Consider the following 22920-nt stretch of genomic DNA (forward strand, 5'->3'; position numbering starts at 1 on the left):
GAAAATAGAAGTATTCTCATTCAGTGCTGCTCACTCTATACGGAATATAATTGCTACGCATTGCTTTTGTTATCCTTTGAACCCTGAAGTACAATATGAATATGCTTAAATTGTTAAAGATTGCATTTGAGTTGACATTCTGGTGGTCACCCACAGACACTTTTGGGAATTGGGATGGTTACATCTTGAAATCCATTGTATCCCTGAATTTATTACAAGCAAGCATTTGATTAGGTGCAATGCAAATCATGCACGTAACGAACCATTTTCTCCAAAGTCATCCATAGAAGATACCATTTTTCTCCTATATAAACAAGGACAGGAGCCGAGACAAACTGTGAACCTATCTTGTCAGAGATAGCTGCATTTATTATCTAGAATTGTATTTATAAAGTTGGAAACCAGGCCATTAGCTGATCTTAGTTTGGCATCTTGTTTCAAACATGAGATGCAGTCCTTCATTCTCTCTCTCAGAGCCACATATCCCCATCCAGCACATGAAAGCCAATTACATGACTCTCATTAACTCATAGTCGTCCTCTTTGAACATGGTTAATCATGCATGGACTGCCAAGAGGATAGAGATTAGGAAGCATGAACACACACATGGAGAAACATGTCAAGACACTGGGGATTGTTTATTTAAAGGATACAGAGCGCGGGCACATAAACGCTGATGAGAGGTTTTGACTGGCTGCTGTGGTCGCGTTATCACTGTTATTCAACAGGCCCCTTAGTCCTTGCTTAAGATTTGTTCATGCATGTATTTTTGTCTTATTTCTGGACATTAGATGATTGTGCTATTTTTGTTGTGCGAATGGTGTGTGTGTGTAGTACGTATCCAGGCGTAAATTTATCCTTGTAGGTCATGCAACAATTTTATGTCAAATGATATATAGACCCTCAGTGTGTGTGTGTGTGTATGTGAGTGTTGCTCACTTACACATTCTGGGACGAAGCCAGATGACTAGAAGGAACAGTGGTTCATTAGACACACGCAGGGCATTGAGATCGCATACACACAGCTTTAGTATACAGTGGAGAGCATATTAAACCAAGCACACATCAGGTACAACACTCACTCAGACATACACTAACATGTCGCACAGGCTTACACACATGCCAGAGGAAACACAGACACACACTCAGCACAAGGTGGTCTAACTGGGCCTCCGGTGATTCAGACAGATTCAGGACACTTTGGGTTCATTAGTCAAACCAAAGTAGGACAGATACCTTTAGAACTTCTCTTCTCTTCTCTTCTCTTCTCTTCTCTTCTCTTCTCTTCTCTTCTCTTCTCTTCTCTTCTCTTCTCTTCTCTTCTCTTCTCTTCTCTTCTCTTCTCTTCTCTTCCCTACTCAGTCTGTCTTCACAGTTTCTTCTTGTGACATTCTCCTTTTTTCCTCTCCTTCTCCCCTCATCTCTATGATCTTTTCCCATCTTTTTTCAAAGTCTCCTTTTCATCTGCTGGAAACATAAGGCCATCTGTAGCAGTTCTAGCCCTCTCTTTGTTCTCTCCATCTCTCGCCCCCTCTGATAACCCCCTCTCTCTGTATCTCACATACACACATACACACACACACACACACACTTTGTCTCTCTGTCTGTGAGATACAGTAGTGTGGACGCAGATACAAGCTGTGAGCTTGATCTGAGACAATTTGCTGCAACATTAATGAAAGCATAAACTCACATGAATATTGATGAGCTATTCTTTTGGAATCTGCACATTCCGGATGGCCTGGAGGCAAAATAGTAAGACACATGCGTGTGCCCAGCCCACACACACACACACACACACACACACACACACACACACACACACACACACATAAAGATGGAATATTTCACTGACAAATGTGGCAAATGAATATTCACTGACAACATGAAATCTGAAATTGTCATGGTTTCTCATGTTGTTACCCTCTGAGCAGGCCAGCTCTGCCCACTTAAACATACATGCATACATACTGTACATACATACTACATACACACACACAGACACGAACACACATGCACATTCTGTGTGTGTTTTTTTGCATCCGGCAGACAAAATTTCTGTGTAGAGAATCTTAGTCAACTAATATGTTTCATTTGGCTTGTGTGTGCTCGTGTATGGGCTCTTAAAGTTGAAGCTGCTATCAGAAAACCCAAGATCCCTTTGCTCCATTGCAGTTTATGTTCATATGAATTTAATTCTTGTTAAATTATTTAAAGGAATAGTTTGACATTCTGGGCAGTGAGCATGAGCTTATTTGCTTTCTGGCTTAGAGATTATGGATGCTGCTTTTATGTTTTAAGACTAAATATGAAGCTACCAGCAGCAGACTGTTAGTTTAAACAACCCTAGCTTAGCACAAAAGTTAACATAAAGGATTTGTTAACTTTGAATTGTCCACTAATTATAAGGTCTGCGGTTCGATCGGTGTTCAGGTGAACATTGTAATATCATTGGGTGCCTTGGATAAAAAAACGCTCTCGCCATCTTGCATGAAATTTCCCTGGTGGGTATGGCGACTCCCTGGAGACTTGTTGTCTTTGTGAGGTTGTCAGGCAAACAGCAGGGTCTCCAGACTTTTCATCTCAAAGTATTGGTTAGAGACCTGTGTCTGTGAGTTTTCTTTGTTCACATCCGTTTCTGTTTGATCATGGGAAATTGTGTTTCTGTGCTAAAGGCTACCTCTTCAAAAGTGAAACAAGACTCAGACTGTGCAAAGTGCAAGTGTTCTGTTTTTGTGTGTATGTAGCACAAATGTTATGCATATGGTCATAAACTGAGAGCAAACCGAACTCAATTGAAACATTAGCCTTGTGTGTTGGTGGTTCCTGTTGTTCAGGCCCTGTGTTTAAAACCTCAGCAGAATTAAATGAACTTTCACTGCTCAAACTTCCATAAACCTTTGTGGCTCTGCTTGATTGTGTATGCAAGTGTATGTGAGTCACTGTCTTTATGCATTCTTCCTGTTCCCACAGTTATCTTTCCTCAGCACTTTTCAGGGATACAATGAGAACAATTAATCATAGAATGAATCTTTTTCTTTCCACCTCCTTCTCTTATATCAAAACTGTTGTATGCACATAATCCTGTTCTCTTTCATGTCTTTTATTGTCCGATCTTCTTGTTATCCCTCTGCCTCTTTCCTCTTTCTGTATTCTCTTTGCTGCTGTTTCTCCTCGTGTTTGATAAGTAAAGAAAGCGGCAGACGGACAAATAGTCAGCGTCGGACTTTCAAGGCCCTCAGGTACTCAGAGATACGAGGCATGACACTTTTCGATGTATGCACCTGCACTCACTGATAACACGCATAGCCTGTACAGCGACACACACATAAGCCCATCTGTGCACGCTTGCACATATACACACAAACCCTCATATGCAGCATATTCACTATTTATACCAGAAGCGACAGTTGACATATCCACTCTGAAGGGCCTTGGAGGACAGGAATCTTTTTCTTTCTCTCAGTCCTAACTCTCCTCCTCTCTCTGTGTACATGTATCTCTGTGAGATATTTAGCTGCTTAATTTTATTTGTGAGGCATTTACTATAATAACAAGAGTTTTAATATTGTTCATGTTATACAATAATTTTAACTAACATTATACATATTTGTTAAATACTTTTTTCTGACTTCTTGGCCTTTAAATTTCTACTCGAATTTGGGTTTGTTATATTTCTGAACCAGATGTAATGTAGGTAACAAGTCTAATTTTTACTCACTATTTTCACATTTGGATGAATAGAGCACAGTTGATATTTTCCAGGTTCTGGAAAATTATTCTGCTCCTGTTTTGCTCAGATTGGTATTTGCAGCTGCTGCGCTGTGGCACTCTGCAGATAATCTTCCCAGCGAGGTTGCTTGGTCTGTGGCCACCCTAACTGCTACGCAACAGGCAACAGGCAGTTATTTAAATACTGCCTTTTAATGTATCTGCCGATAACAAGGCTAAAAATGGGACATAGTGCAGAAACAATGGCAATACCAATGTAGAATGTAGGCTAATGATCTCTGTGGCTTTTATATAAGAAAAGATTCAATTATTCAGAACAAAAATAGTTAATTAAAACATAATTAGAACAAAATAACTTTTGCAAACTCATTTTCCATGTCCAACCTCATTTGGAAAATGTGTCTCATTTGGAAAAATTCTGTCTGTCTGGATTCTTTCCAGGAGCTGTGCAGCAGTAATTTTTCGCAGCTTATCCTTGCAGTGTGTTTATAGACATGAAATTCTACCATGAATTTTGGTTCTTTCTTGCTTCAGCGAATCAGTTCAGCTGTGCCAGCATTGGGCTGCTCTGCCTAGTCTGACACAGTATGCCACTGTGGTGTATCTGTCTTAAATGATCTAAGAGTCATGTCATAGTCAGACTTGTCTATGTGGGTGTTTGTGTTATGCTGATAGTATTAAAGCCCCCCATGATCTCTGCAGCTTTGTTGAACTGTTAATTGTCTCATCCTCTCTGCAAAGAGAAACTGTGTAAACATTTTTTTTTTGTGAACCGAGACATCCTTCTCAGTCAAGCATCATCTGAACCAGCAAAAGCTACAGAAGACGGTTGCATAGCTGGATCTCCTTGTGGTGGCTTTAACAGCTTTGACATTTTTGTTTACACAAATGAATACTGAGGGTTCACTGTTACTTCTGTTATTTCTTTGATTTATGTCCACCCATGCAAAGAAACAGAATATGAAATATTAGCCTATTGCATATTGTCCATTCAAGTAAACTGTCTGACAGGCGTCCACTAATGGGCTTCAAACTTGTGTCTGAGTGCAGATCAGTCAAACTAGTTAAATTTGTCATTGTATTTCATTTCAGACAGCTGCACTGGTGCTTGTTTAGTTGCAAGCACAGTGAAATGGTCAGTATCTTTGTTGGGGGAGCTCGGAGCTGCAGGATGAATCAATACCAGGCCTTAAAGTTTGTATATATTTTTAAAAAACTCATTGTCAACAAATCAAAACTTACCGATTTCTCTTGCAAAAATAGAATAAATAAATAAACTAAGTAATATTTCAAAGTGAAATATATGGTGGGCAGTCAAAGTCAATAGACACTGAGCATGTATAACTTTGGAGACTATTTCTATTATTTCATCAATAACTTTTTTAAGAATGTGTTCTGCTTCTGTTTTGGGTCCTGTTCCAGGTTGGTAAAATACCCAGATTCATAAGCTTTTCACCCTCAGTCTCTCTTTTGCCTATACCTGATGTTGCATATGTCTGTAAGTGGAAAAAAGGCAACATATACAAATGTGGTAACTCAGTTGTTAAGAAGACTGATTGACTGAACATAATTTAAATGTTTCCAAGTGTGAATATACTTTCACAAAAGTCAACATAAGCAGATTCAGTACTGGATTAGATAAATCCCTATATGATAATCCCTGTATTTCCCTATCCAAACATCTGTGAAGTCTCCTCTAGTGGTATCTACACTTATACTTTGGGTTTTGTTTATAAAAGGTTTTGTGAAGTCAGTTTCCGTTGCCACATTTCAATGGAGATTAATTTAATTCCATAATTCGTACTCACAGCGCTGAAATTTCTTCTTTAAAAGATTCAAAAGCGACATGTCTTACTGGACTGTCCCTTTAACTGTGGATCTCCTCAGACCTCATTGTGAACTGCTTTCTACCAAAGACATGGCCTCTATAAAACCTGTTGACATTGTCTTCTGTGTTCATTGTCTGTACAAACAGTCACTTGTCCAGAGCTAACTGACCAAATGGGGCTTGTTTGTTTTTGTGATTCAAGGTTCATGGAGCCCATGCTGGTGCACAAGCCCACAATGTGAGCTCTCAGGACATGCTTGCTTAGCTGTGACAAACAGTTACTTTGTGATTTCATGACCTGAGGTGCTGATGCAGCGGCGGCACAACGGGACACAAATGTGAAATGGGTTGAATTAGGGGGAATTAATTGTAGGTGTGTTAGAACTTGGCAACAGTCATAGCCAGTGAAATCAGCTAATCTTATTTTCTTTAAAAGCAGCACATTCCCTGTCATGGCACACTCACAGATGCATAACGGAGAAGAGAATCCAGGCCAACTTCACCCACGAGGAAATCAATGTTTAATTGAGGAGGCCACCAGTTAAAGGACACCGCATTTGATCCAAACAAGCGAGAAAAGAAGATCTTTAATGTTAAAAAACATTGCTAAGCTGTCAAGGACTATATGTATTCCAATAAAAATTAGCTTGATAGCAAATTGTTCACCTGTATCCCCAGGTGTTAAATTTAGGCTTCTATTTGAAATCAAGCACCAACTTTCCATATGTTTTGCTTGGTTTTACAGAATTGGGTGATTATGTAAACTGCAGGCAAAGTGAAAATATTTTAAAGAAGAAACAGAAACGTGATTTCCTACATTCAAGCACATGATTTTCAGCAGTGTCACTGCAGCAACATTTTACTCTTAGCCACCAAGTGGATCCACTGGAGCAGCTTGTGCTAAATATCTTGCTTAAGTGTATCATGGGAGAACTCTCTCTGTGTCTCTTCTGTCTGTCGTCTTCAGTGGAGTGTGGGTGCAGCAGGGCAGTCGATAGCTCTCAGTGATGACACAGGTGGCAGCCGCAACATTATCATCAAGCCTCGCAGACGTCTGATGGAAAATCTACTTATTTCTTTTTCTTGTCTCAAATTTTCTTGTCTCCTCTTCTCTTCTACTTTCATCTTCATCCTTCATTCTCCAGTATCTTTTTCTCTTTCACCCCTCCCTTTTCAGATTTCCTGTATTGTTTCAGCTCTCCCGGGCTGTCACAGAGAACAAGATGACAAACCAGGAAAGCAGCTTATCAGCTGTGCCAACTGACAAGAGGATAGTGTTGTGTGCACGTGTTTGTGCTAGCAACACTCTGTGTGTTGGTAATGACGCTTGGTGCATACTTCTGAGTGTGGGTGAGTTTTTGTAATCAGTTGGTGCACGCGTGTGTGCTGCTGTGTCTGGGGGAGGCTTTGATACACGCAGACGGAGAAAAGAAGTTTTGGCTCCCTTCAGCTTCATTGTGTCGCGAGCACTGCTGCTGTCTCACACACAGATATCTACAGTACCGAGTAACACACAGCCTGTACATGCAGATGTACACATCCATGAGAAGATGCTTCCACTCACGCACAAGCAACACTACTGCTCCACTTCCTGAGCACTCTCACATGATGTGTCACTCTGACAGACCTTACCACACTGTCATAACGACAGACTTCATTGTTTTCCTTACTGTCAGGCTGTCAGTCTATCCTATTAAACTCAAGCTGTCAAGCCTGTATACTGTTCTCCTTCAGACTTGCATATTTGTTTGGTCACACCTGTTACACATATAATAATGCGATATTTCCCTTCATTCTTCAATGTGAAAGCCTTTAATTGATAACTGGAAATAATATAGAAACATTTTTCTTCACTCTTCAGCTTTTCATCCAATGAATATTTAACAGTGATAATTGTGGATTCAGAAGGCAAAGGGAGCACTTGATTTGGGCACTAGGGATGGACAGGAGGTGCACTAATGGTGAGCAGACAGCACTGAACAGGTTGTAATCATGGAGGACAGAAATACAGGGGTGCAAATTTTGCAAGATGAATCTAAAAATCTTTGTGCTCAATTTGAACAATTGTTGAGAATAACTGGTGGGTGCTGTGTACATGGGAAGTGACATGGCACCCAGTGGAAATGCAGGCAGTGGAGTTTTGGAAGAGTTGGACATTTCTTTGTGAATTTTACTGGCAGTCCAGAGAGAATGCACTTAAAGTGTTCTACCCAGAAGACATTTTGAAAGTGCAAACCTAGAGTCCTTGAGAAGTTTCCTACGTGGAACTGGAAGGATGTTGCATTGTTGGATGGTGACAGTAAGTCTAAATAAAGTAACATGTATTTTTTTTCTGTCATGGCTTGTCAGGGAGCAAAAACATGATACAGTTTGACCGCAGATAGAAAACAGATGGAGAGACATGAAGTAAACTAGAGTTTAAAAGTTTAGAGAAGTTACAAGGAAGTACAGTAAAGTGTTGGGTGTGCCCTAGTCAGTGATTAATGAGCAGGCATGAAAGCAATTTAATGGTTCCAGTGCAAGGCTTTGGCATGGAACAGGACAGTACAGCTTTCCTGCCCCAGCAGTCTGGAAGGTGAGACTGGTGGAACGTGGAGAAGCCAACAGTGATAGGCTGATTAAGGTGGAGTAATCCCAGGTCTACTGCCAGGTCTCAGCCAGACAAAGAAAGTCAAGCCAAAGGAATGGACTTTTAGAAATAGTCCAACTCTGGGTGTGGCCAGGGTTCCTCATTGTGAGGATAACCCTTGGTAAAGCAATACTGTCACCACAATCTGGTGACCCAATAAAAAGGTACGTTGATTTGGGTACTAAGTGAACATTGGTGACATTACTAAAATGTTTGGCAACGTCAGGTTTGCACTGATGGAAAAGTACAAACTAGTCCTGTGGAATAGCTGTGTGCACACGGTGAGCAGTAGTGACGGCGCACACCAACATATTAGGCAGAGAGTAATGCTGAGCATAGATCACAGCTTCTGCAGTAATTAGACAGCACCAGAGGGGGACCATGTCGACACCTGGGGGAACAGCCTGGTGCGGCAATCAATCCAGCTACAGTTGAAGTGCAGTTGACGGAAGGGCAGTTAGACTCATGTGCAAGCGTGGAGCAAAAATCAGTGCAGGGTTTTTGTTTGTGGCACAACAGATAAAGCCATCAATTCATTTGCAAAACCGTGAAACCTGTTCAGGTTGGCAGGGGGCTGGATTGTCTCCCAGCACACATTGGGTTAGAGGTTTGTTGTACCTGGACTGGGTTCCAGGTCTAATTCTTTTTGACAGGCAAACACATTCACACCTACAGGCCATGTCGAGTTTCCAATTCACCTGACCTGCATGGCTTTGCATAAGAAAGCAGATTAGACTAAAATGGCTTGGCAGCCCTCACCTGGAGAAGACATAGAACCAAAATCTAGCACCTCCTAAATGTGAAAGACAGTAGTGCCAGTTGAATGTGATTAAGTGCCAGTATAATGTCTGTTGTGATTTTTTTTTATGTCCAGCTTTTTCACAAGGAAAGTCAAGGAAACAAAAAAGAAAGGTCTAACTTCACATAGATTAAAGATTCAAGCTTGGATATGGGGCTGTTTGTCCATTTCTTCACTGTAAAGGTGAATGGATTGCAGTTGGCAGCTTTTATGTCCAAGGTGACATATATACATGGGTGTTTGAAGCTTAATGGGTAATTGTGTTGTGGATAATTAAGTTTTTATGGCTCAAATCAGACAGCCAATAGCATTGAGCCAAAATGAGCAGCAGCACATGACAAGCATGCAATTCCCAACCATCCTTTAAAAATAGTTAGAAAAAGAGAAACTTCTGGTAAAATTTAAAAAAAAATGCATGTGCTAAACATGGTAAGATCAGTGTTTACTAATTTGATGGAAAACTTTTATTTCATTGTGGAAATGAAGTCTTTTTATTTTGATAATAGCAGGATCCTTGAAATTGATGTTCTTGACACATTAGTTGCTCCTGAATAGCTAATGTCCCTCTTCACGTAGCTTTCCATTGAAGTGACTCATGTATTTTGTCTTTCTGGCTATATTATGATGCTGCCTCTCATACACATACCAGCTCTCTGCTTTTCTCTTTATCCCCATCTCTAGCTTTCTAATTAAAGTTCTCTTTCATCTTCTGTAACTTTGGGTCTATGCTGTCACCTTTTACTCTTACTTTGTCCCTTTGTGTTCCCCTCATCCATCTAAGTACCTACCCTCTTGTTGTCCTCTCCTCTGCTCTCTTCTCTCTCTTTTTTAACCTCACTATTATGTGTATGTCTTCCCTCCCCTTATTGGTTTGACCTGTACTTTTCTCCTTTTTATGCTACTTGTCTTTTCTCTTTCTCTCTCCCTCTTTTATCCTACTTTCTTTCACCTTTTCCTCTCACTTCTTTGTCCTCTTTCCCCCTCCATACTCCTCCTCCCCTCCTTTATGCTTCCTCTCTCATTTCTTCCCCTCATCTTAACTCATTCGCTCGTCTTCCTTTTTCCATCCCAGCCTTCGCTTGCTCATGGTTCTGGGCAATGTTCACCAAGCATATTGGCACAGGCTGGTGGTCGATGACTTTCGGCATGATTGGGCACACGCACACACAGACACATGCGTATGTGCGTGCACACACAGACCTGTTGGGGATGGTGGTTGATGAACAATGCCAGATTCTCAGCATCTACGCCCATCAGAGCTGCTCAAGAAACCTCATTAGGCCTCCTGGCCACAGCATGACACTGGCTTTAATACTTGCCAGCCTGCCTTTTTCACTCTGGGAAGAATTTGAAGTCTTGGGGTTATACGCTTCTCACCATCGACAATCAGAAATTGTGACTTAGAATCACTGATCAAACCAAGTCCAGCAACTCCAGTTTTAGGTGGTGATCACATTGCACTCGTCAGAACCAAGGTAGATCATGATATTGACGTTGCTAGGCAACACATAAATGCCTGTCAAAAAGAGATGTGCCTGGAAGATACATATAAGAACTACCAACAGCAGCTACCTTTAGGCAATCAAAAACACTAACAATGAACAAATCAAAAATTTTGCTGAAAGTCCTGATGCCCCCACTAATCTTCCTCTAGGTTGTCTGTCTGTGATGGTGTAGAGTACCTCCAGGTGATCCAAAAACAGTTGTACACGACTGGCTAAAAGTGAAGTTTGTCAGTTCAGTTCTCCTCGTCCATTCAAGCAAAGCAAAAATATTTTCTCTCAGTAGCACTGGTTTTATTGTTTCTTGTAGTCTTAAGAGGAACAACGGGGACTGACAGATCAGAAGGTCGCTAAAAGTCAAGAGAACACACAGGGGAATAATTTGTATTTTGATTTTCGTGTTTGTGTTTATCACACCGGTTCTGCTCTCCCCAGGTGCTGAGCAGAGAATGGCGCTATGCTGCGTGTGTGTATGTGTGTGTGAAGTGCTTTGAATCGGAATCCTTTGCACCAGACCAGAAAAATAAAACAATTATTTTTGTCTGCACCAACAGATCAGTTCTAGGGATAACAAAGCTGCTGGGAGATCTGGAGTATCACACAGAGTCAAGTTTGCAGTAGTGGTTAATATACCCCTCAATTACTCACAGTACTCCCAAGTGTGTGTTTGAACGTGTGTGTGTGTGATGGCTTATGTGCTTTATATATGATTATAAGATTTGCAACTTTTCCCCAAGGCTGTTGCTGTATATAAGTTTGTTTTCTTTTCTAAATGTCTTTGTAGTGAGATAGGCAAGAGATGACTCAGTCTCAGACACTGTAATTTATTCAGGCCTTCAGCCACATTGATATGCGGTGGAGATGCCCTGTCTGAGATACTGTAAGTCTAAATATTTATTGACTTATGGACACACACACACACGCCCCTGTTTGATACTTGTGGGTTGCAGCAGGTTACTGTGCTTGGCTGCTGTTACTGAATATAACATCGGCGTAATGTAGATAATTTTGCAGTAGTACAGTGACAGCATCAAAGATTGGTAGCACTGTGAGCCGATTAACTGCGCAGTGCATCACATTAGTGTCGTGTCTCTCGTTGAGTGCCTCCAGCAGGAAGGTCCAGGATGTGACATCCAGCCAGCTGCTTGGCAGTTTGCTGCAGTGTGGGCTGGATTGACAGCTGGAGCGACGTCAGCTCAGCTTTGGTCCTCTTCATCTTTCTTCATCATCTCATCCCAAACCCCACCCCAACTGACAGCAAAAAAACACACACACACGCACACACACACAAACCAAAACACAACTTACCTCTTCCATCTCTCTCTCTCTCTCCCTCTCTTTCTTTCTCTCTCTTTGTGTGGTCTCCAAACTGCAGTAGCGTACCATCAATCCTCCAGCTGTCAGCTCTATTCAGCCCTGCTTGCCACTGGCATACTTAAGCACCAAGTTACATAACGACGAAAGAGTGAAGAAGGGAGAAAAGAAAGGACAGAGTGGCGGAGAAGGTGAGAGACGAGAGAAGAAGGCAGGTTGGCGGGGAGGGCGGTCAGGGGAAGGACAGAAGACACAAACAGGAAAAGAGAGCAGACTTGGCGTTTATGTTTGAGGGCTCACAAATTCAGAATACTTAGACAAGGGTCCTGGTCACACCGTCAGAGGACAACTTGCCCACGGTTAACATTGATAACCTACAACATTTATCCTATCGAACTGCAAGGACAAAGCTCATATTGGCAATCAGTCAAACATCGGCTAAATCTGTTGACAACAAGTAAACCCTGTTTTCCATTTTTGTTCTTTTGTTGCTGCGATAATTCAGTTTTACCAACTGAACTGATGTCCTGTATCTATCAGTCGTCGTAGTCATTCACTTTAACTGCAACAAAAATAACAAAGTGCATCGTTCTTTTTTGTCTTCTCTCCTCCTTTTCCCTTCCTAGTTTTGTAATTCACCATATTATTCTGTTTTGTTCTGTCCTCTCCTGTACTACTGCATTTCCTGAATTTTAATGTGCTTCCTGTATCTTATAATCTAAGTTCAATTTTGCATTAAAAAAATCACAGAGACAGCTGAGGTGGAGAGTGAGACAGCTGTTTGAAAATTGGACAAGCTGTATGGGGAAATAGTGAGGAGAGGCAGGGAATAGAGGGGAGATGAAGATGGAAAACTACAAAAAAATCTAGATGAAGAGAGGGAGGAGAAAGCAAGGATACTGCTACAGGCTGTACAAGAGGCTCACTTCCAAAGGGGGGGGTGTGTATTGATGAAAACCAGCCAGTTCAAAGTAAAGATATGCTATGGCCTTGAGACACCAGGCTCGGGCTGCAGTTTCACCTCTTGTTTGGTTGTTTGTTGCAGATTTATGCAGCAAAGTGCCAAAGTTGATGCGGGAAGCCCTGCTGTACACACCTGGTCTGTGAATACTCGATAAAACTTTCCAGGCAAGAGCTAAGGAAGTGATAGTTAGAGCCTCTGTCTGCTGCTCCTCCACCATCAAAAACTCATGCAAACCACTGTACAGGAATAATAGCTCATTGAACTTTTTGTTTTATGGTTTCTTCAGAAGTGCTTGCTTGCCTTTTGAGTCCCCAGATTACAATATCAACAGTATCATTATGGATTTCCAGTTTTGATCCTGTGTTTTTGCACCTTGCCAACTCTACCTTTCTTTCACACTGGGCATAAATATGCAAACAGATATAAAGGAGACTGTCTGTCGAGATAAAGGTGGACAGGATGAAGTGGGATGGTTTAGGCTCACACATCATGGCTGGAAAATGTATTTGGTTATAGTCTAAATAGGATTTAGAGTACCATTTGTGTGGGTGTACTGCACTGTTATTGTATCTGAACACCCCGGCGTTTCACACTTTCAAAGAACCACAGGATTGCTTTGTTCACAGAGTATGTAGGTGTGAAAAAATACAAAGAACTCACATTTGCAAACTTCTACCTCTCTAATCTCACTGTTAAGAGTTGGAAACTTTTGGGGTCCAATTCATTTAAGCCCCATGGCCTTCATTAAAATTAGATGTGTGGGTGCAGGAACGGTGAGCCGTGGTGTGTGATTGATGGTAGTTACAGTAAGAGTTCTTTGCTTTCATCAGGCCTGTGTTTCACCTAACTGCAGTCTGTTTTGCTTTCTGTAATTGCTTAGTTTTAGTTTGTTTAAGGGGAACAAAAGTCATGGAGTAAATCTGCCACCTCCTTTCTTCCCCCAGTATAAAAATAACTAATACAGGCAATAGCTAACATTGTATAGCGGTGTTTTAGGGGTTTAAAGAGCTTTTCTTATGCAAACTTGTCCATTACCACATTGCTGTGTTCTTCACTGCCCAATAAAAATCTAAGGTTGCTGCAGAGAGCCCCTTTAAATCACTCTGATTTACCTTGGTTTACATGGGGTGTGTGTGTGTGTGTGTGTATTTATAGGACTGTGTGTGAAAGAGAGACTCTCCAGAGTGTTAGCACCCACACAGGCCGTTCTGTCACTGGCCAAGAGGCAGCCTGGTTGCCGCAGAGTGTGTACTTGAGAAAGGACACCTGAGTTTGTAAATCAGTCCTGCTCCCCCTGCCGCACCTTCCTGTCCGTTCTGCTGTTGTTCTAATTTTCCTTTATCTCTTGTTTTTAATCACCTTCTCACCAGTGTCTCATTCATTTTCTCTCCTCTTCTCACTTTGTTTACTCCTCTGTTTGACCTTTTTCTTTGTCTGTCTGTCTGCCCTTTTTGTGCTCTCACGCATACGCTGTCCCAGCTTTACCCCAGTTTTTAGTCGGATTTTATTTATTATTTAGGGTTTTTTTTTTTTTTTTTTCAAAACTTGGATAAGAAATGTCCCTTTGATACACAGCATATGTCTCTACAACCAACTCTTTGTAGTGTGTCTGGTAATTATTTCTTTCAAAGTTGCCTGCCAATTTGTATCTTACAGTTCTCGCCTTACCTTCTGTTGTTTTCTCAAATGTCTGAGGGTGTGGGAAAACACCCTGTTTCTTTTTTTTGGGGGGGGAATTAGCGATTTAAACCCTAATTAAATCGTCCCACATAAACCTTCACGACGATAGTGAACGCCATGGCAATTCCCTCGTGTTTTGTCACAGCGCCCCATGTACAAAATTTGGCTGGAATGGAAATTCTCACTCCTCTTAATTAGATCAAGGAATCTGCGAGAAATCTTGTAATGTTTATCCATCCATTAGAGCCCATTAGAAAGGAGATACACACTCCCTGAGCTCTTTAAGGAAGCTATAAAGACAACGACACAGTGTTTGATGTTTTGGCAGAGTGCTCTTCATGTGTTTTTTTTATTATTATTATTACAGCTGAACATGAAAAGACAAAGAGACTGAGCTTTTAAAGTGCGGATTGTTTGGCTGTAATTCAGATTTTTTAAAAGCCGTATCAAATGAGCAGGTCAGGAACTGTTTCCATGTTTCTGCGTACTGTGTATGAAGGGGATGAAAGCGTCAGACAACATGAACTGGTTAAGATTTTATTAACACATATATCAACCATAGCCAACGTTTCTGAATCTTTGTATTTCCTCATCATGTATCAAGAACCCAAAGGTTCAAAGCAAAGTCGACTCCGTTCACTTATTCTTTTTCTCTTCCACTGTTCTTGAGACCTTTTTTATTTATCATATTTACCTCACCCTCCTGCACACCGCCTCAGACTAAATTAGAGCCCAGCACAGTCACAGCTAAATCCTCATAGAATCCTATCATACTTTGAAATGCAAAAAAAGCTAGAAATAGCACCTCACAGTAAGATATTAAAAGTCTGGTGGTGTTCAGGGGCTGGAAACTCTGACAAGCCCTTTCACAGGGAGATTTTTCCAACCACATATTATAATTAGTACAACCCTCTTTTTTCATAAAAATGACTTCTTAATTAAATATAATCTGTCTGTCCAATTACAAATTAAATGCCTGTACCATGTACAAAAAGGGTTTTAATTTTTTATCTGTTGACCCAGAGTGTACTTTAATTAAAGCTGATACCTTAATTTGTTCTTTAAAATCCAGCAGTATGGAAAGTACAGAGTCGAACCACCAGTTTTACACTGACTACATTTTTATTAATTCCAATGTACACCACAAAACACAAAGAGGGGATTTAAAGTGCAGAACACACCAGCTTGGAGTACATACTGCGTGTTTCATACAGACAAAAGTATTCCAATTACAGTAGCTGAGATGGGCCAATTCAGTGAGTGAATACAATGAAATTGCTGCTGTCCTGTAGTGTGATGCGTCCACAGTGGAAAATAGGACAGTGTTACACGTTGCCACAGTGACCATGCAAGGAAAATGATCGTGTTATACACGGCCAGTGTGTGTTGCCCTTTACACCCAAAAAACATGTGGAAGTAAGTGATTGTTGATTAAGAATCCGTCTAATTTTAAATTGTATTTGGTTATGTTGAAGGATCAGCAATAAGGTGCCTGTTGAATAAATCAACTACCTCATCATTTTAGCACTTTTGTTCATCTTTGAGTGCTTGAGATTTGTGGCCAATAAGTATTGTTTGTAATTCCATCTTTTTTGTTACCTCCCCACTTTCTCTCTCCCTTCCTTTCTTTAATTTCAGGTTGACAAGATTAACTCATGAATAGAAACTGTTTCGTTCAATTAGCATTGCCACTTTTATACTGTACTTATTTCATTGGTAGTGTTCTGGCTAATTACATTTCTACTTCTCATACCCAGTTTCTGCCGACAGCCTCGACACAGTAATTACATTACGATTGATATTAACTCGCATGCACAAACACAAGGAAACCAGATCACATCCATACATATGGGTGCTAAACAAATGCATGCTTATATGCACACACATGCATATTGACATAGAGGTTGCGCACGCACAGTTTGCCCACGTATACAATTACACATGCTCATGCAGTACAAAAACACACACGAGAAAACACACAGCCATTGTGTCGGTGAATGTCAGTTCAGCTTCCTCTCCCATGAGGTTCAGTGTCGGAAGAGATTTTGTTACTTTAGTGAACACTGCACACTTGGTCCCTTTGTGATTTTTTTGTGTGCGTGTGTGTGTGTGTGTGTGTGTGTGTGTGTGTGTGTGTATGGGAGAGAAAGAGAGAGAGAAGGGGGACAGTGATGAGATACGTTGCATAAGGGGGTGCAGTGGAGTGTGAAAGAGAACAGGTGGCTCCTGTTTCTGCCATCGAGCTTCATGTGCCATCTTCCCGTGTGTGTGTGTGTGTGTGTGTGTGTGTGTGTGTGTGTGTGTGTGTGTGTGTGTGTGTGTGTGTGTGTGTGTGTGTGTGTGTGTGAGAGAGAGAGAGAGAGAGAGATCCCATTGCTTCAGGAGTGGGGATTTGTGCACTTGAGTGCATATATCTCAATACATGCACATGCTAACTTGTTTGTCCTGTTTCTGTCTTTTGTGTGCGTGTGTTCGTGTTTGTGTGTGTGTTGGGGGGGGGTCTGCATGTGTGTGCCTGTTCTTTAGTGAGCAGGGTTCCGGTTGGTTTAGAAACAATTAGAACAAGCTGCAGGAGCTGAGAGAGATCGTTCTCCAAATGTCACCCAATTAACAATCTATACTGAGCACACAACGGTGCTCTCGCTCTCTCTCATGCTGTCTGTCTCTCTTCTTGTCTCTGTGTCTTTGTGTCTCTCTGTCTCTCTCTCTGTCTCTCTCTCAAGACTTGTCGTGAAAAACGGCAGGCTCACATCTCATACACTCACTGCCAGACAGAAAGCAGAGTAAATGCCGTATTCTCTTTAACATACGTATTCTTCCTGTTTCTCCCTGTCTTTCTCTCTTAGACCAGCCATCCAGGCCGGTTGGCAGGACTAGGCAGCAGCAGCAGCAGCAGCAGCCTGGCTTCAAGGGACCGAAGGGTAGTGCGGGGTGCGGGGGCAGCACTCGGAGGGGACCTCTCTAGCCAGCACCTCCCCCACTACTATCCACCTCTACACGGCCGGCCTCCTGCCTCTGAACGACACACTGCCAGGGAGGACCGTCGCTGCCAGGGGGTCTTGGCGCAGTCAACAGTCTATAACCCTCCTCCAAATCTGGCTCCGGGCTCCACCAACCAATCCGCTGCCACTTCTGCAGTGTCAGTCTCACCTACTTCTCCAACCCAGCTTCAAGCTTCAAATCAATGCACAGGCTCCGTTTCAGTGGCTGCTAATCATTCTCTGTCCTCCAGGCAGCCAGAGGGGGTGTCCTCCTCTTCTGAGTCCTTAACTCAGGGGGGAGGAGGTGGAGTGAGTCTGTCAGGTGGGGCAAGGAGAGGAGCAGGGGAGCACCATCTCCCCAGCTATATTCCTCGTGCAGTCGGGGCCAGCTCCTCCTCAAGCCTCCACAGTCTTGCGAGCAGAGGAAGCCCCTCTCCAAGCATCTCATCGTCCGTCCAAGCTTCCCCCCCGCCCCTTACTCCTTCTTCCGCCTCTTCGTCCTCTTCTTCATCCTCCATGTTTACGGGTCGTTTGGGACAACCACCTCGAGGCCCTCTGTCTCTGCATAGCTACAGTCGTAAAAACGTCTTCCTCCAACATTCCCTGCATACCTCCGAGCTGATAGCGCTGACGCAGAGAGACAGTTGAGGGCACGCAAAAATTAACACCATCCCATCCACAGGCAGCCATATTGACTTCACCGACAAAATGGGTGACTTTTTGAAAAACTGCTGCACCTTCAGTACAAGTTGCTCGTGTCCCAATTCCCCCTGAAGTCATCAACCACACGTGCTTACAACCACGTGTAATCCCTCCTTACTGTCTCTTTGCTGACATTTTGTTCATGGATTTGTTCACTTAAACACACACTCAAATGCGAGGTCTCTCTCTCTCTCTTTCTCTCTCTCTTTCTCTGTCTCTCTCACATGCACGCACACACACACACACACACACAAACACATATCATATCACCCTGTGAGTATGAAAAAGGTACTCACTCGTCTATCAGAACTCCCACGGTGTGTCATGCTGACAGTTTAGTTGTGCTTACGCCTACAGACACACAAAGTGCACACAGACTCACAACTTCATATCCATGTACACACACACACACACATACACAGTCACATACGTAAATACGCACTGTAACACGGAGACATTTGCGATATCTCTGCCTCACAATCTGCACAATGGAGCATTAAAACTTAATACAGACATGAGGGGATGTAAATGTGTGTGCATTTGTTGACCCTTTTTTTTTTTTTTTTAATATTGTTTGATTATTTTTACCAGTCGAGACCATGTGCTGCTTAAAGAACTGAAGGTCTGACTGTAATTTGCGCCGGTAAGGATCATTCTCACATTGCCAAACATCACATCAACTTTTCATTCCTTGATGCCCACTGACAGAAATCCAGATGAAAATACCTGTGTATTTGAACACCCACACAATGACAATTTTACTGCATGCTTTTTAAAGCTGAAGAACAATACATTTTGGTGAACATTTTCTACTGCAACAAAAGCGGGAACTAGATGACTTTTAAGGTCTTTTAATGATATTTCAGTGTCAACCCTCAAGAAGGGGATCCAACGTGCCCCTGAGACCTGAGCCTGTTTATGGAGTGTTTTGAGAGCTGAGTGTCTGTCCTCCCGCTCACATCAATAAGGCATTAGATGTAGTATTGGCTCAATTCTGAACTGCTTTTTTTTTTGTAACAAAAAAACAAATATTACCCACATTATATACAGTAATCAGTGTGTATTTGCGATGTTAGATTAGTACAGTACAGATGCTGAAGTGAAGAGTTTCATTCTAGCATGAGATATCTGCTGTTTGAATAGAAATCTTGCAGTATAATGACAAAATAACACTGGAGTAACTAGCACTACTAAACCCTTAGACCAACAAAATCAAAACACGTTAGACAATGGCACTAAGCAGAAAAAAGATTTTGAAATTTGACACAAGCAGCATTATGTATTTTTCCCAAATGGGGAAAAAAAACAGGTATCACATTTTTGAATGAAACCCTTCAAGTCTCCTTTAGGGCTGGGTATTGAACAGGGACACTTACTGGTGCTTTGCTAAATGACAGTGTCAATATCCATTTGTAAGATTCAAAAGGAAAAATGTTTCAAATAATGATATTACATTACAGTTGGCCGACAGGTAGAGGCAATCAATTGAGCAGAGTTTGATGCTGCTTAGATGAACAAAAACATGGTACAAATATTGCACAGAAAGTTGTTTACCTGAGCAAATACTGAAAATAAAGAAACAGAAAACACCATTTTCTAAACTGTCCCATTTGTAAAAGCATCAGCACCAATTTTTTTACCGATACCCAGTCCTTATGTTAGCCTTCTTTTATCTTCGTCACCACAGACTTGGTGGTTGACTTTTTAAAAATACGACCTAACAAAATGGCATTTGGTATAGTAAGGCTAACAGCTATGTTCTTTTGGACAGTAGGACACCTACCTTTTGAATGAAATTTACATCAACTATTACTGCCATGAGTCAAACATTATTCACACTTTGGAGACAAAAGGTGTCACAATTTAATAAGTGAGAAAACCCACCTTTTCTTTTCTTTCGTTTTGGAACAACGACTGGTCTGCCACTGTTGAATATATTTGTTCTGCTGAAGTGACTTGACAGTCAAGCTTTTTTTTTTTTTTCCCAAAAGGCTTTAGGGTAAACAAATCTTTTAATCTCCACCAGGAAGTGGAAGCCTGCTGCTGAGTACAGGCCAGAAGCTCACAGCTCCTGGCGTCTACAGAAAATGGTAGATTTTTGCGGAAGTTGTTGACCTTGTCTGTCTCTAAACAGCACCTGGCTGTAGGGAAGTTGTACAGATTGCGTGTGTGTGATAGAGAAAGTGAGTGTTTTGTAATGCACACCTCATGAGGCAAGGGCCTGGTAGAGGTGACGAAAAGCCTGAAGGAAGACAGCTCTGCTCCCACTGGTGGAAGCTACAACACTCTGCTTCACTTTCACGCTGTTTCCCTCCCTTTTTTTTTTATCTCCCTTTTATCCCCATTTCTTTCTTCACCCTATTTTCTCCTTTTTCCATCCATCCAGTTCTTATTCCTCTTCAATCTCTCCACATTCCCCTCCCTCTACCCCTGCTAGCTTCCCAATTTGCTGCACGCGAACTCAGTTGCCCCTGATATTCCTCTCCTGGTTTTCAATCGTTTTTTTCATCCTTCTCCCTCTATCCCAGCTCTCCCTCCGTCTCTCTTCCCTGCTTAGCTCGCTTACCCACAGCTTATATTGTCATACTGTGTTTCTGTCACAGACTCTGTTGCGGTGGTTCTCAGTCCTGGGCATTGGGATCTGCCGCGCTGCTGATTTTCATTCCAGCTGTCTAATCAGGGAATAATTTTCCACCTGGTGAATGCAATTAACTTCGTGGTAGAGTAGACAGCCATCAGCGATGTGGCTCCCGAGGATCTGGACTGAGAACCGCAGCTGTAATGTGAACTTAACATTCCCTGTTTGGTTTGTTTACAGGTGGAGGCTAACAATGTTTTGTCGCTGGCTGACCTCTTCAGAACTGCTATTTACATCCATCATCAGTGCATGCATCATAATGTAGTTGACACCATGTGAAATTTCACAAGGGAGTATTTGGCCCTGTTTGCACTGCCCACACTCGGATTTTATTTTTTCACCATGCGTCAAACGGCTGTGCTTGTTTCAGTCGTGTTCAAAGTGGAAAACCATAACGGTAGTTTGCTGGTTATGTCACATATCATGAAAGGGAAAAAGCCACATCTGAGATGGCAGTTCAAATGTGCACTGAGGTTTTTTTTAAAAGACCCTGTCGAATTACAAGAGTGAACTGATATTAATTTGTACTGCTGGGAAACAAAAGTCTGCCGTCGTAAAGTGGCCACATTTTACAAACCTCAGTTTCTTCACTGGAGTTAGCAGCATGTTGTGTATTTAAGACACTACATTTCATTTGTTGGGAAGTTATTTATTGTTTTATGCCTTATTTATATTTATCGCCACAGAGCCAGTTTCCTAAAAGCATCTTGGCACTAACAGGTAAAGGTAGTAGTCATGATAATAGTCATGATGGAAATGACAATAATAATAATCATGTTATTGTTCCAATTTTACTAAATAACGGATATTATGCTGTCTTAGCTTTTTAATGTGCTTACTGTAATTATGTTTGTTTCTTTATGAATTGCTGTATTGAAGAAATTGAATTGTATAATTGTATATAAATAATAACTGTTGATGTTCACTGTTGGTGAACACGAACGTTTCGTGCTCATGTAAACAGCACTTAGGGATTTGTATGCATTGTTTGTCGGCACACAACAGTTCAAAACACAATGAAAAATTTCGTTTTATCGACAGACAATGCACTCGGTGGTCTGAGCTGTTATCGAAGCTTGCTATAGTTACACATTAGAAACCAAATCTGACAAAATTCCTAAATTTACCATATAAAGGTCAGCTGACTCTCTTAGAAATGTAAGGTCGCTGATTCTCTTTCTTTGAAATCCGGCCTTTGCACTACGACTACTTCTGCTTCAGGTGTCTTTTTTTTTTTTTTTTTTTTCTTGCCTAACTGTGTTGGAAAAGTGGACCATGGATGATGATGATCTACTGATGCTGGTTTCTTCAGTTCAGGATGAAGTCTTTGTATGAAGTCTTAGTATATAGAACTACTGGATACACTCATACTGTGAGCCTCCGGCCAGTTAACACTTACATTAATTGGAGACAATCCACCTGTATGGAGGAAAACAGAAACTCTTTCTTCGTATTGTTGTTTTTCACTGTACTTGGTCCTTGTAAACAGTTTTGACGTTTCTTATGACCAAAACTGTTTCATGGGCTTATCTGTGGTCAACAAAACCTTGCAGTGTGTGTTTATCCAAAGTATTTCTCTTACTTAGTTTTTCTTTTTTTTCTGTTACTCTCACAATTGTTTGTTCACATGAAAAATGTTTAATCAAAAGATTTTTGTCCACTGTCTATTCATTGTTAATATTTAATACAAATAAAATTAATGAAAACATGTTATAGAGATTTGATTTTTGATTTTCCATCATTGATGTAAGGCTTTTCATTATAAAATAAGGTGTGTCTGCACAATAACCGGGATGTTTTGAAGCAACGAAAATGAATTCTGCCACCACAAAAGGAGAGCAATGCAATAAAGCTGTGGATCTATGGGACCTCGCCTCCGTCTCTCAGCCTGGGTAGACTTCACTGTACAAATCCCTAAAGAAAAGAATGAATAAAATCAAAGACTGAAAGTAGAACATACAACAAAGTAATAAATAAAGAATCTTAGGGGCCATGAGTGTAAGAGATTTGACTGAGAAAATCTTCTCCAGCTGGAACATTTTGATGGACTTTAAAAGGTTGTACGCGGCAGCAGGTGCAGACGGAGGTAATTTTACCTCATTTGACATTAGCCTCCAACCTATTTGAGTAAGTTTTCATTTGGCACTGACC

General features: G+C 41.4%; 1 protein-coding gene across 6 annotated transcripts in view; it reads left to right on the forward strand.

Annotated features, from left to right (window-relative positions):
- Window positions 1-22480, forward strand: part of ccser1 (coiled-coil serine-rich protein 1) — a 113063-nt gene extending 90583 nt beyond the window's left edge. For 5 of the 6 annotated variants that reach the window (XM_046387644.1, XM_046387643.1, XM_046387647.1 and 2 more), the window contains exon 11: window positions 17295-22480. In XM_046387644.1, the coding sequence (XP_046243600.1) occupies window positions 17295-18077 (783 nt within the window). In that variant the 3' untranslated portion in view covers window positions 18078-22480. The remainder of the gene's footprint in view (window positions 1-17294) is intronic. The other variant, XR_006843251.1, reaches the window with a different exon arrangement.
- Window positions 22481-22920: the final 440 nt, after the last annotated feature.

The sequence above is a fragment of the Scatophagus argus genome, chromosome 4, assembly GCF_020382885.2.
Source record: "Scatophagus argus isolate fScaArg1 chromosome 4, fScaArg1.pri, whole genome shotgun sequence".
NCBI classification, from domain to species: domain Eukaryota; kingdom Metazoa; phylum Chordata; class Actinopteri; family Scatophagidae; genus Scatophagus; species Scatophagus argus.